The 13,860-nt window shown below is 46.9% G+C and overlaps 2 protein-coding genes across 4 annotated transcripts; one reads left to right on the top strand and one right to left on the bottom strand.

Moving 5' to 3' along the window:
* Nucleotides 1-732: 732 nt before the first annotated feature.
* nudcd3 (NudC domain containing 3) lies at nucleotides 733-8,123 on the bottom strand. Its single transcript, XM_056290527.1, has 6 exons — nucleotides 7,757-8,123; nucleotides 7,255-7,571; nucleotides 4,069-4,201; nucleotides 3,817-3,960; nucleotides 3,532-3,720; nucleotides 733-2,193 (listed from the first exon to the last, which is right to left on the bottom strand). The coding sequence occupies exons 1-6, from the start codon at nucleotides 7,952-7,954 to the stop codon at nucleotides 2,083-2,085; spliced, it is 1,092 nt and encodes a 363-aa protein (XP_056146502.1). The 5' UTR covers nucleotides 7,955-8,123; the 3' UTR covers nucleotides 733-2,082.
* Nucleotides 8,124-8,342: 219 nt separating this feature from the next.
* Nucleotides 8,343-10,437, top strand: mrps24 (mitochondrial ribosomal protein S24). Of its 3 annotated transcripts, none has more exons than XM_056290528.1 (4): nucleotides 8,343-8,407; nucleotides 9,313-9,390; nucleotides 9,579-9,690; nucleotides 10,110-10,437. In XM_056290528.1, the coding sequence occupies exons 1-4, from the start codon at nucleotides 8,366-8,368 to the stop codon at nucleotides 10,391-10,393; spliced, it is 516 nt and encodes a 171-aa protein (XP_056146503.1). In that variant the 5' UTR covers nucleotides 8,343-8,365; the 3' UTR covers nucleotides 10,394-10,437. The 3 variants fall into 3 exon arrangements, with proteins under 3 accessions (XP_056146503.1, XP_056146504.1, XP_056146505.1); XM_056290529.1 differs by having other exon boundaries at nucleotides 9,316-9,390; XM_056290530.1 differs by lacking the exon at nucleotides 8,343-8,407 and adding an exon at nucleotides 9,107-9,130 and having other exon boundaries at nucleotides 9,316-9,390.
* Nucleotides 10,438-13,860: the final 3,423 nt, after the last annotated feature.

The following is a 13,860-nucleotide window of genomic DNA, read 5'->3' on the forward strand; positions in this document are numbered from 1 at the left end:
GTATTATTACTATTATTATCACTCTTACATTATTGCTACTATTAGTATTACTATTATTATCATTATTATTATTAGCAGAAGTAGTGGTGGTTGTAGAGTAGTAGTAGTGGTGGTAGAGGTAGTAGTGATAGTGGTGGTAGTATTAGTAGGAGCAGTAGTAGTAGTGGTAGTAGTAGTATAGTAGCAGTAGTGGTGGTAGTATTAGTAGTAGCAGTATTGGTGTTGGTAATAGAGTAGTAGTAGTGGTGGTAGTATTAGTAGTAGTAGTAGTAATGGTGGTGGTAGTAGTAGTAGGAGCAGTAGTAGTAGTGGTAGTAGTAGTATAGTAGTAGTAGTGGTGGTAGTATTAGTAGTAGCAGTAGTAGTAGCAGTAGTGGTAGTGATAGTAGAGTAGTAGTAGTGGTGGTGGTATTAGTAGTAGTAGTAGTGGTGGTAGTGATAGTGGTGGTAGTATTAGTAGGAGCAGTAGTAGTAGTGGTAGTAGTAGTATAGTAGCAGTAGTGGTGGTAGTATTAGTAGTAGCGGTAGTAGTAGTAGTAGCAGTAGTGGTAGTGATAGTAGAGTAGTAGTAGTTGTGGTAGTAGTAGTAGTGGTGGTAGTAGTAGCAGTAATAGTAGTAATAGTAGTAGTGGTGGTGGTGGTAGTTGTAGTACTAGTACTAGTAGCAGTAAAAATGTAGGCCTGGGATCCTTAAAGTCTGTGTTGAGGGTCACACAAGAAAAACACAGAGTCTTGAAACAAAATAAGTCCAAACAAGCATTTAATTATGGACACATGGACAACAACGAATGGATGTTCATCCAGCAGTCAGTGAGAGAAGTGAGAGTGACAGGGTGAGACAGTCCTTCTCATGTCAGGCTTGTATTCTGTTGTGGCAAGCCTGAGGCACTGGCCAAGATGTGGACCGGGGAGTCTGTTTCTGTCCTGGTTCTTGATCCAGTGCGTTGAAGAAAACGATGACTCGTGGAGGGGAACATTGTGAGTAGGAGCACTGCAACAGCTCTCATGTTTTTGAATCGAGCTTGGGGGAACCATGTTGATCCAAAAGTCACTCACCCCAACGTCCTTGTGTTGTGCGTTGAGCAAATCAGATGTTCCCATCTCCAAGACCTCCATCTGAAGAGTTGCCTCATCTATGGAAGGCACCACCAGCCTTCTGGCCTCTGCAGTCCACCGGCCGTCAGCCAAAACGGACAACGGCTGTCTCAGGAAGAGGAGGATGTCACCTGAGAGTTTAGGAGAGCTTTCAAATCGTTCCTTGGAGTTTTCTGCCAGGCTCGTCGTGAAGTCCTTCATCGCCGGATCCTCCCGCATTTCCTTCTTCTCACAATGCTCCTGCAGACGTGGGAAGTGCAGCTTTCTCTTGTGAACACTCCTCTGCAAAAGGTTCAGCTTTGACCGGAGAGCTTCAGCCGCCTCGTACATGTCTGCAACAGTGTGGTTCTTGCCTCGTAATTAAGGGGATTTAGATGAGACATGATGTCACGCAAAAAAATAACATATGCCATCACCTTATTGTCACTGAAAAACCTCTGATGTTCTTGGGCTTTTTGGCTCCGCAGGCTGGATAGAAATGACACAAGCTCGTGGCGCAGGCCGCACACCCTCTCCAACTCACGGCCTTTGCTCGGCCAGCTTGTTAACAACATGATGTGGCAGAAGATCGTTGTGTTCTGCTGACATGTCCTCCAGCAAGGCTCCATGAAACATGCAGTGATGCAGCTGTTGCACCCCCCTGTCCGATGCTGGTCTACAGACAGCAGGAATGGAGCGCTTGTACAACTTTGCCATATTTGTTACGTTTCGTTGCGGTGATGTGATTTTGTAGGCTAGTCGGCTTTAAAACTGGCAGCATGCGTAGTGTTGAAGTGCCGTGTTAGATGACATACGCTGTGCACACAGCTACGGTCTGCACGCATACCAAGCATGCCGGTTTGGCACTGGTGTGGCCCGATAAAACAAAACAAAACTGCTGTAGATGCATTGCCACTGCTTTATTAATGCACAGCGCTACAACCACAGACGAACGACTGGTCTACAACTACTACGACTGAGTGAAACCTCAAAACCAGTCTGTACACCTTAAAACTGCACAGCACTGGGTGGGATGTCAAACATGGAAGGGTCAAACTGCTGTCCTTTAAATGGCGAACCTTCCGCATCCCATCCCTTCTTCAGCATCTCATGCACCATCTGCAGAAAGATGAAACAGAGTCAAACACATGAGCGTGACATACCCCAGGTGCCGTTCACGCTGATGAAAACCACAGCTCCGCCCAGGGCAGGTCCCTTCCTTATGTCAAAAAGAAAGAAGAAGTTCTTAAATAGCCGACCGAACACAGCTTAACCACCCATCACACCAAATCAAAGATGAACACATTGTCCATTGTGTTAATATGTAAAGATAACAACAGTAAAATGTCTCCTCCTTGACAACACTCCTGATGCATTACTTCTCCAGATGTTCCATCCATCCACCATCCAAGCCGCTTATCCCAACTCGGGTTGCGGGGATGCTGGAGCCCATCCCAGCAGTCACTGGGTGGCAGGCGGGCGGGGGACACCCTGGACAGGCCGCCAGGCCATCACAGGGCCCACGGGGAGACACCCTGGACAGGCCGCCAGGCCATCACAGGGCGCACACACACACACACCTAGGGACAATTCAGTACGGCCGAGTCACCTGACCTACATGTCTTGGAGTCACCTGACCTACACGTGTTTGGACTGTGGGAGGAAACTGGACCCCCGGAGGAAACCCAGGCAGACACGGGAGAACATGCACACGCCACACAGACGACCCGGGACGACCCCCAAGGTTGGACTACCCCGGGGCTCGAACGCAGGACCTTCTTGCTGTGAGGCGACCGCGCTGACCCCTGCGCCACCGTGCTGCCCGTATGGTAATAACGGGCCTACGTATCTACACATCACGAGTTAATATCTGCACTCACACATGACTTTGTACTGCCGGTCTGCCAACGTCGAGCAGATTGAAGCCAAAACCCTGACAACCGTTTTGTTTTAGCCAGGGGAAAGTGAATGAATCTAAACGGCTGTGCACAGTAAGACTTACACAACAGTGGAAAAAATAAATAAAAAACATGTCATAAAACAACAACCATGAAAACATAATAGCAAAGAACAGTGCTTCTGGTGTGTCTCTCTTCGTGTGGCAAATCAACAAGGTGAGACGATCAGTGGGGGGGGGGGTAGAGAGAGAGAGAGAGAGGGAGAGAGAGAGAGAGACACTAGATAGGAGGAGGATGGTGTGCTGCGTTGCATGAGCTATCAGCAGGTGGGCCACTTCTACTTCTGTGGCTCTGTAGTGTTTTGTTTGCGTTTTGTTGAAGGAGCTGTGTTGTGTATATGTGTTGAGAGACTCTAAAACTTAACATGTAGGTGCTGCCAGCTCTCTCAGAACGTGTTGTGGAGAGTGCTCACCATCTCATGGCTCTGTGGAGAGTACTCACCATCTCATGGCTCTGTGGAGAGTACTCACCATCTCATGGCTCTGTGGAGAGTACTCACCATCTCATGGCTCTGTGGTTTGCCCTGCAGCTTCTGATGGTAGTCGAAGGTGAGTCTGTCCAGAACGGCGTGCTCCGCATCATCGACAGTTGCCATGGAGCGCTCGCGGTTGATCTGGTTGATGTCGATCTCTTTTTCTCCTTTCAGTATGGCATTCCACCACACCTCCCCGCACTTGCTAAGTGACAGCTGGGGAGCGAAACGTTGGTTTTAAAGTGTCTGATGTGGGCTGTGTGAATCCTGCAGAGTCAGCCAACACATATGAAGTAAATCTCGTGTACTCACAACAACGCAGTGTCCGGGTTCGAGGCTCCACAGAGAGTTTTCAGTGTTTATCTTGTGTGCGAGTTCTCCCTTCATCAGGACCTTTTCCTCCCCTCCCTCCCTCAGACACACACACACGTTGCTGCTCTGCAGGCAAACGGACACCTGATGACGGCAAGCAGGACACAGACCATCAAATCAAACAGCGATCAGTGATTTGTGTTTTGGAGTCAGATGCTGGAGAGATGATCTTCTTTAAGAAGCCTTGTTTACCTGTCGGCCCTTGACGACTGTTTTAGGAACAAATACACGCACTTCTATGTCAGAGTAGTCTTGAGACCAGCTGTAGTTTTCTCTCACAGCTCCATTGTAACTATCTGGGTTAGACTGGAACTGCTCCTGACACCTGATGGAGAATGAACACACACATACATATGCATAAATGAACACATTTATATATCATCCCATCTCATCTTCTGCTGCTTCTCCAGGGTCGGGTCGCGACGGCAGCAAGCTAAGTAGGGCACTCCAGACATCTCTCTCCCCAGCAACGCCCTGCAGCTCCTCCTGGGGGATCCCAAGGCGTTCCCAGGCCAGATTGGACATGTAGTCCCTCCAGCGGGTTCTGGGTCTACCCCGGGGTCTCCTCCCAGTTGGATGTGCCCGGAAAACCTACAAAGGAAGGCGTCCAGGAGGCATCCTAATCAGATGCCCGAAACCACCTCAACTGGCTCCTTTCGATGCGAAGGAGCAGCGGCTCTACTCCGAGCTCCCTCCGGATGTCCGAGCTCCTCACCCTATCGCTAAGGCTGAGCCCAGACACCCTACGGAGGAAACTCATTTCAGCCGCTTGTATCCGCGATCTCACCCTTTCAGTCACTACCCAAAGCTCATGACCACAGGTGAGGGTTGGAACAAAGATTGACTGGTAAATTGAGAGCTTTGCCTTCCGGCTCAGCTCCCTCTTCACCACAACGGTTCGGTACAACGTCCGCATTACTGCTGATGCTGCACCAATCCACCTGTCAATCTCCTGCTCCATCCTACCCTCACTCGTGAACAAGACCCCAAGATAGTTGAACTCCTTCGCTTGAGGCAACAACTCATCCCCTACCCAGAGGCAGCAATCCACGATATTTACACATCAGTCCATGACATTTTTGTTCTAATGCCCAATATAGAGTCCTACGATATGTCTATTTGGGTCACACCTGGGCTAAAGTAGAGTGATGTGGAAATTAGATTTGGAAGAGCTTGCACAAGCACGAGTAGCTCCACTGGTCAACTTGGTAAATAAAGCTTGGTTTATACAATGTTGTGAGTCTGCTGCCAGCACATAACATTAATCCATGTTTGTTCTAACCCATCAGTTATCAAATATATTCGTGACCCACCGAGAGAAGACATGCTACTTTTGCTTCTTGGAACAACTTACAGTAAAGTTGTATGACTGTCAACCACTGATCAGCACTATTTGTGAATGAATTAGAACAGCTAGTGGCCTAGGAAGTTTGTGAACCATTTCGAATTGTCTATTTATGCATTCATTTGACCTACATTGTGATGAGATCTTCAACTGAGTCCTAAACCTAGATAAGGACTAACCAATTACACAAATAAGACCACAAAATGACACTTGTTCATTTACTGAGCGAAATTACCCAACGTTAAATGTTGTTGTTGGGGGAAAGTATGTGAACCTTTGCCTTCAGTAACTGGTGTGACCCCCTTGAGGATCAATAACTTCAACCAAACATTTCCAATAACTGTTGATCAGTCCTGCTCAAGCTTGGAGGAATTTTGGCCTATTCCTCCCTACAGAACTGCTTCAACTCAGTGATGTTGGTGGGCTTCCTCGCATGAACTGCTCTCTTCATGTCCTACCAACATTTCACATACCCAAATCCGGCTTCCCACCCGTAGACACAGCCAACGGGGGAGGTAACACGGAGATTCAAACCGGCGATCCCCGTGTTGGTAGGCAACGGAATAGACCACCACCTCTTTATCTAGTTTTGGGACTTAGAAGAAGATCTGATCACATTTTAGGTCACATTCATACAGAAATACGGAAAATTCTAAAGGGTTCACCAACTTTCTAGTGCCAGCGTAATTAATGAATAGAGTTTGAAGTGAATGAATGAAAGCCACTTTATACGACATTGTATTCTTACAATGAGTTTGTTCTCTGCATGTAACCCGTCCTATTGTATAGCAGCAGTGGGCACCTGCAGCGCCCGGGGACCAACTCCAGTTCTTCTTTCCATTGCCTTGCTCAGAGGCACAGGCAGGAGTATTAACCCTAACATGTATGTCTTTTTGATGGTGAGAGGAAACCCACGCAGACACGGGGAGAACATGCAAATGCCACACAGAAAGGACCTGGGGCGGCCCGGGGTTCGAACCCAGGACCTTCCTGCTGTGAGGCAACAGTGCTAACCACTGCGCCACCGTGCCGCCCAGAAGTTTAACTTTGGATTTTCACTTTGCATGATCAGGGTCCACTCGTAAAAATAAAGTATTTTCCCTTGAGGATGGAGAGTACGGCGGAGTGGGGTACGGTCGAACCTGCCTTGACTCAGTTTAATTGGCTTGAGACAGGTTAACTCTGCATCCCAACAACAACATTTGTAAGAGAATCTGCCTGTAACTGACTGTTAAAATCTTAAAGGTTATGGCCTTGTGAAAAGGTTTTTTTCCCCGCAATTAGTACCGTTGAATGGCAATCTGGAGTAAGAATAAAACACTAGGGTCATGAATACATTAGTAATGTACATCTTTCATCCAGGCCTTGGTTATGTAAGAAAGGTCAGGCTGATTTCAGTTAAAAAAATATAAGGATGTACTTTTTGTCAAAGACTGATTTATGGCTTTGACCTTTTGTCATTAAATCTCTGATGAACAGCACTGATGAGAATGTCTATCGGTAATGATGACGGACTTACGGTTTTGAAAATGTTTTCCCTCCAGCATTTGAATGAATGCAGCATTTCCATAACCCCTTCGAGGCAATCATCGATCCCCACCAAGCTCCTAAAGTCAAACCACATCTCTGACTCTGCACTTAACCCGAGTCAAGTTTTGCTACCAAATGCATTCAAGCGGCCCTATTTCTACCTGCATCTTTTAAAAACATGGCAGCGTTGTAAGATGTGTTTGGTCACGCGTGCATGTGTGCGTGTGTGTCTGTCCACTAAGGCCTTTTCTGTATTTACTACTAAGAGAATAAAAGACAAAGGAAGCTGCGTTACATCTGTGGAGAGACAATGACACGTTTCATTTGTCACATACCTCAGCAATGTCTTTCAACATACTTTTTAAATGGAAGAGAGTGTTTCCTGTCCTTATAACCACCTGACAGAGAGCATTAGATGCAAAGCAACACGACCATATCACATCAGATTAAGCGAGACGTGGCCCATGAAAGGAACTAGAAACACAACAGATGTGGCTACTCACGGTTCTCCCGTGTCTGTGCTGACTCCAGCTGCTTGGTCTCGCCGGGGCCCCTGGGTAGGACTGCCGCTGCCGTGGGCCTGCCGCGGAGTTGTGGCTATACTCGGGCTCGCAGAGGAGGGAGGCTCCGTGGCGGCTGAGGGAGCCGCTTCTGTCCGAGGGGCTGCTGCGTCCTCTTCTGAGGCGTTGTCCTTCGGCTGTGACGCGACTTCCGGCTCTGGCACTGCGGGGGGCCCGCTTCTAGCCGGGCCCCTCGGCTGCGGCTCTCTGAGCTGCCTCTCTCTGTCCTGCTCGGCCTTCCGATCAAAAGTCCTGAACGTCTTTACAGGAAACAAGGCGTGACAACAACAGATTAGCAATGGGTTTCACCACACAACACACAACCCAACATCACACGGCTCACATCACCCGGGAAGCGTTTTCACAGAGGTGGCCGTTCAACCCTCAACGTACAGCTCAACGTACAGCTCAACGTACAGCTCAACGTACAGCTGGACGGAATCACCTTTAACACCATCTTCTCGGCGACACCGGGAGGGAAGCCCATGCGGTCGCTGGGGCCCGACAGCAGGCGAAAGAAGTCCGTCTTACGGTACAGGAACCCGAAGTAGACGTGGAGGAAGTCCTGGACGTTGCCGACATGCTGCAGGACGCCCAGCAGCGCGTTGTCGTACATCTCCGTCATCTCCAGCGGCGACGCCATTTGCTTCGCTCCGCGGCCACTTCCGCCGAGCTCGCGAGAGAGAGACCGTGCGCCGGAAGGCAACGGGGCGCGTGGTTAAACCGTCGCAAACAGCCGATAACGTGAGAGAAACGCACGGGCCGCTAGTCGCTCACCGTTACCTTCGCGAGACTGAGTTTACACATCCGGTTGCCGCACGTTAAACGTGTCCGGTGCACACGCCGGGTGAATCAGCCGTTCCGCGTTTCATCAGCCGACATCTAAATGCTAAATAAAACTAAATGAAACTTGTTTTGCCAGTTTTCCTCGCAAGTATTCAAAATACCCACCGAGCGCATGTTTTAACCGCAACGACAATGAAATCATGGGGGGCCGGCTGAGAGTATTTCCCATGATCCTTTGGGCTTTGTTTTGCGAAAGAAAGAAAAGAAGATGGCTGCGCCCTTGAGCGCTGCGAAGGCTTTGCCGTTATTGGTAAGGGCACACATTTATCCCTGCATGTGAGATGAAGCTTCAACACTCGGTTGGCTTTACTGTATACCTTGTGACTCGGAATTCCGTGTAATTACAGCATCTTTATGTCGTTAATAAACCACCACCACCTCGCCCGGACTAGCTGTGTGGCTAGCATGAGAGCTAAGGGTAGCTAACGCAGGGTTGTCTCGCTATTCCGCTTGGTGTTGACAGCCCGGTCTGAACATTCTGTCATGTCGACTATATTGCATGCGGGATTTGTTTTTCAGGACTGTAACGTCCATCATTGTATTTCTTCGTCTCCGTTTCACTGAAATACTTTATGCTCGACATCATCTCATAACCTACCAATTGAAATAATAATAATAAATTAAACTTATATAGCGCTTTTCTAATACTCAAAGACGCTTTACAATAAACGAGGTGAAACAAGACGACAGATAAACATAACACAGGCATACAGGGGTGGATGGGAAGGGGGCAGACATACAGGGGTGGATGGGAAGGGGGGCAGACATACAGGGGTGGATGGGAAGGGGGGCAGACATACAGGGGTGGATGGGAAGGGGGGCAGACATACAGGGGTGGATGGGAAGGGGGGCTACGAGAGGGAGAAGCAGCAGCCACACACGACGCCAGCAGTACTGTCAGACTTGGACAGTTACAAAAGAGAAAAATGTGAAAGAGACGAGCGCTGTTTGTTGAATTGAATGAATGCAACATGTACGAGGAGCTGACTCTAACGAACTGGTCCTCGGTCCTTATTTACAAATTGTTTGCGCTTGTTTATAGGCTAAAACGTATCAAATTACTAGTTAAGTGTCAGTATTCATCATAACCTGGCCTATTAGGTATGAAGAGGGGCTAAACTTGACACCTAAATAATTGTCCTGTTCCCTCCCCAGAAGGCCTACGCCAGAATTAGCATTTTATGCACCACTTCAGGGAATCGAGCCCTTCATCTCACTCCAGGATGCTGCAAGGTAAGGGTTTGTCTGAAAACATGTCAGTCTGGAAAGATAAAACACATGCGTCGTAGTAAAATTAGTTCAGTTTCTAAACTGAACTGATATATTTCTATCAATAACTGCCGTTCTGCTTCTCAATAAGACAGGAGCCCGCGTCTTGCAGGACTACAAACTCATTTTGACATCGTTTCTTTTGTATTTAGAACCAAGCAGCTCGTATCCGTGTGGGAAAAGGAGACAGACCTTTGACCTACGAACAAGCGTATCACCCTCATGACATAGCACACTATAAAGGATGGCTGTCCCAGCACACCAGTGAGTTTCTGTAAAAATCTTCATTGACGTGATTAATAACTACAAATGAAAATAGTCAGGTCTAGAAAACTCAAAAATAAAGGGGTGGATGCCAGCATGTTTGCTGACATGCCATTTTTAAAAACCTCCAGTAGATATCGATTTGCTGAAATACACATAGTTCACTGAAAACTGATAGTGAGCAGAGTCTTGGGGGTCACATGATGGACTTTAAGGTGGCAACAAAATTGACCAGTTACTGTGTTTTTGAATTCAAAAATCCGAGAAATGTTTCAATCACTACTACTCAGCAAGCTCTGGTGATACTTACAAGTCCTGACTTGTATGTGTTGAATACAGAGTTCACATTCTTCTGCTTTTAAAAGTAGTGTCTCATTGCAATTGTGTCCAAACGATTTTTCCATTTTCTTGCCCCTTAGGTAATCTACAAGGAGAGGAAGGAGCAGCTGAACGAACAGTAGAGGATGTGTTCATAAGACGCTTTATCTTTGGAACCTTTCATGGCTGTCAAGCTAATGAGCTTGTGATAAAGAGGCGGGGCAACATGCTTATAGTGTGTGCACTTATGCTGCAGAAATTACCACCGCAAAAGTTTTACTTCCTGATAGGCTATTCTGAGTCACTGCTGTCTCATTTCTACAAATGTCCTGTGAAATTAGAAATTCAGACACTGCAAGATAAGGCAGTTTACAAGTACCTCTAATGGATAATTTTGCTGAAAAGTAGTCATTAAATTGTTTTTCATTTGTTGAGCCTTGACTTTTGGTTTTTGTAAAGACACTTCCAGTGAAATTAACTTTTGGTTGGTCCTCTTTGGCAAAAAAGACCAATAGGTGAAAAGCATTTCTAGTGTTCCAAAGCAAGACACATATAATTGACATCCATCTTAAAGGTACGCTGTTGTCCTGGATAGCTTGTCCTTGCTCAGTGGTTTTAGTTTTATTATATGGCAGTTTTGTTTAAGAAGTGTAATAACACATTTAAATCCCTATGATTTGTATTGATGTTTTTCATAGTGCAATCATTCACATTAAGGCAAATGTGCCGTGTCAGTGCAAGAATTAAGGCAAAGATTAAAGTGTTCATTCATATAAAGTTATACCATGTGAAATTTATCTTTAATTCCTTTGAAACAATTTGACAATATATTTCTCACAACACACTTGATCAGCCTCACAATATAGCGATAAGCCAAAACATTTAAAACCACCTGCCTAATATTGTGTAGGTCCCGCTCGTGCTGCCAGAACAGCTCTGACCTGTCGAGGCATGGACTCCACAAGACCTCTGAATGTTTCCTGTGGTATTTTGTACCAAGACGTTAGCAGCAGATCCTTTAAGTCCTGTAAATTGTGAGATGGGGCCTCCATGGATTGGACTTGTTTTTCAAGCAAATCTCACAGATACTCAGATCGGATTGAGATCTGGGGAATTTGGTCAGTCTGTGGCTATGTAGCCCCATACACAGCAAGCTAGGATGCACTTAATGTTATGAACCTTGTCTGTCACAGCCAGCATGAACTTTTTCAGCAATTTATTTTATTTATTTATTTTTTATTTATTTTATTTTATGTTACTACTTTATTGATCCCCGTGGGGAAATTCTTCCTCTGCATTTAACCCATCCTAGCTGTGTAGCTAGGAGCAGTGGGCAGCCACTGTGCAGCACCCGGGGACCAACTCCAGTCTGTCTTGCCATGCCTCGGTCAAGGGCACAGACACGAGAGTTAACCCTAACATGCATGTCTTTCTGATGGTGGGGGAAACCGGGGCACCTGGAGAAAACCCACACAGACACTGGGTGAACATGCACTTCCACACAGAAAGGACCTGGGATGACCCCCCCCAAGGTTGGACAACCCAGGGGTTCGAACCTATGACCTTCTTGCTGTGAGGCGACAGTGCAAACCACTGCACCACCGTGCCGCCCACGCTAATTTAAGCTGCAGTCAATCAAATCAATGTTATTTGTATAGCCCGATATCACAAATTAAAAATGTGCCTCAGTGGGCTTAACAGCAACACAACATCCTGTCCTTAGACCCTCTCATCGGATAAGGAACAACTCCCTAAAAAAAAAAAACCTTTCACAGGGAGACAAAATAGGAGGAAACCTCAGGGAGAGCACCAGAGGAGGATCTCTCTCCCAAGATGGACGGCGTGCAACGGATGTTGTGTTTACATTAGCTGCTGTGTGGGATGGGACCAGACGGGCTAGCCTTGGCTCCCCACATGCTCCCCACATGCTCCCCACGTGTTCCCTTGCTGCCTAATGTATCCCACCCCTTGACAGGTGCCATTATAATGAGATAATGTTCACTTACCTGTCAGTGGTTTTAATGTTTTGACTGATTGATGTATTTTTTTTTTCAAGCTTGAAAAAGCCCTTTAGCAAAAACTGTAAAACTTGATCAATTACAACAAATCATCATAAATCATACCAGTAATATCTAATCTTCATAGTGAAACGGCTACACTACTGTATCCATCTCTAACTTGGAGCAATGAAGCAGTTGTAGGATAGGCCAAATGACTTCACATGGCTTCCTTTTCTCCTTCCATCACACCATTTATCCTCCCGAGTAAGTCTGCAAACACGAGACATTGTAAGATCCACTTTTAAGAGACTGAGCAGTCAACCTCTGCATAGGTTCACTCAGAGACATTACATCAAAAGAGCGACCCCTATGGGCCAGAAACGGGTTTGGTACCATGTGTTTGTGGACAACTTTGTTCGTTCAGATTTTTTTTAGATAGTATATTTCACAGAGAGATTCCAGCATCATTAATGGGCTCTTTAAAACGTATAATGTTTGCAGTTCTCAAACCACTGTACTTTGCAGAACGTAAAACAGGCTCCCAGCGCAGTTTATCTGTGAATACACATTACTTTGCTACCCATGGATCAGCTGCAGTTTCCACAGAGCTTCACGTGTGTTGAGAGACAACATTTAAACTCCTGGCACTGTAAGATGTACAAGTGCCACTTAGAAAAACGTTTACCACAATTACAAAACTACAGACATGCCTGCTGTACAAGTTGCCTTTGGGGGGTCCACATGGTCAGATTTATTTTTGTCCCCATCAGACTGAAAATATGGATGTCCCCGTAACCACAAGGCTGACAGATTCATTGATTACCCCCCCCCCTTGTCTCCCCAATTGTTCTTGGCCAATTACCCCGCTCTTCCGAGCCGTCCCGGTCTCTGCTCCACCCCCTCTGGGAAGCTGCAGACTACCACATGCCTCCTCCCATACATGTGGAGTCACCAGCCACTTCTTTTCACCTGACAGTGAGGAGTTTCACCAGGGGGACGTAGCGTGTGGGAGGATCATGCTATTCCCCCCCCCGAATAGGTGCCCCTACCGACCAGAGGAGGCGCTAGAGCAGCGACCATGACACATATCCACATCCGGCTTCCCACCCACAGACACGGCCAATTGTGTCTGTAGGGACGCCCGACCAATGCGGAGGTAACACGGGGATTCGATCCAGCGATCCCCGTGTTGGTAGGCAATGGAATAGACCACCACGCCACCCAGACGCCCCAGTGATTACCTCATAGTGTCGTGGCAGCTGCTAGCCTTGCAAGACTGCAGCTTGATTAGTCAGGTAACTCACAAGAGCTGGCACTGTGGCTGGCCTGTGGGCCACCATCATCCTCCCATTCAGACCACACACAGCTTAAAAAGCATGAACGGGACCTCGTAGCTAAAGGTATCGATCAGGATCAGGGAGGCTGCCAAGAGGTCTATGGCAACATTTAAGGAGCTACAGGTATTCCTGGCAAGTACCCTACATGTGACAACATTCTCTTTTGGCTAAGTTTTGCAAAAAGATTGATCCAGTCTCCAAAAACCAGATGGAAAAATGTGTTGTGGTCTGATGAGACCAAGGCTGAACTTGTTGGCCATAATGCCAAAAGGTATGTTTGGCACAAGAACAGCACAGCACATCACCAAAAGAGCACCACACCCACAGTGGAGCATGGTGGTGGTGGCAGCATCAGTGTAACTCCCCCGAGGCACGGCGAACACAAGTAGCTTTCTTGAACAGGTTTAATGAAGTCTCCAAATCTCCATCAACACCGTGAAAACTATATACATGAAACAATACAATTAGCACAATTAACATAGAATCAGACCGCACATAACGTGGGCTACACATAG

Source organism: Lampris incognitus, chromosome 12 (genome assembly GCF_029633865.1).
Source record: "Lampris incognitus isolate fLamInc1 chromosome 12, fLamInc1.hap2, whole genome shotgun sequence".
NCBI classification, from domain to species: Eukaryota; Metazoa; Chordata; class Actinopteri; order Lampriformes; family Lampridae; genus Lampris; species Lampris incognitus.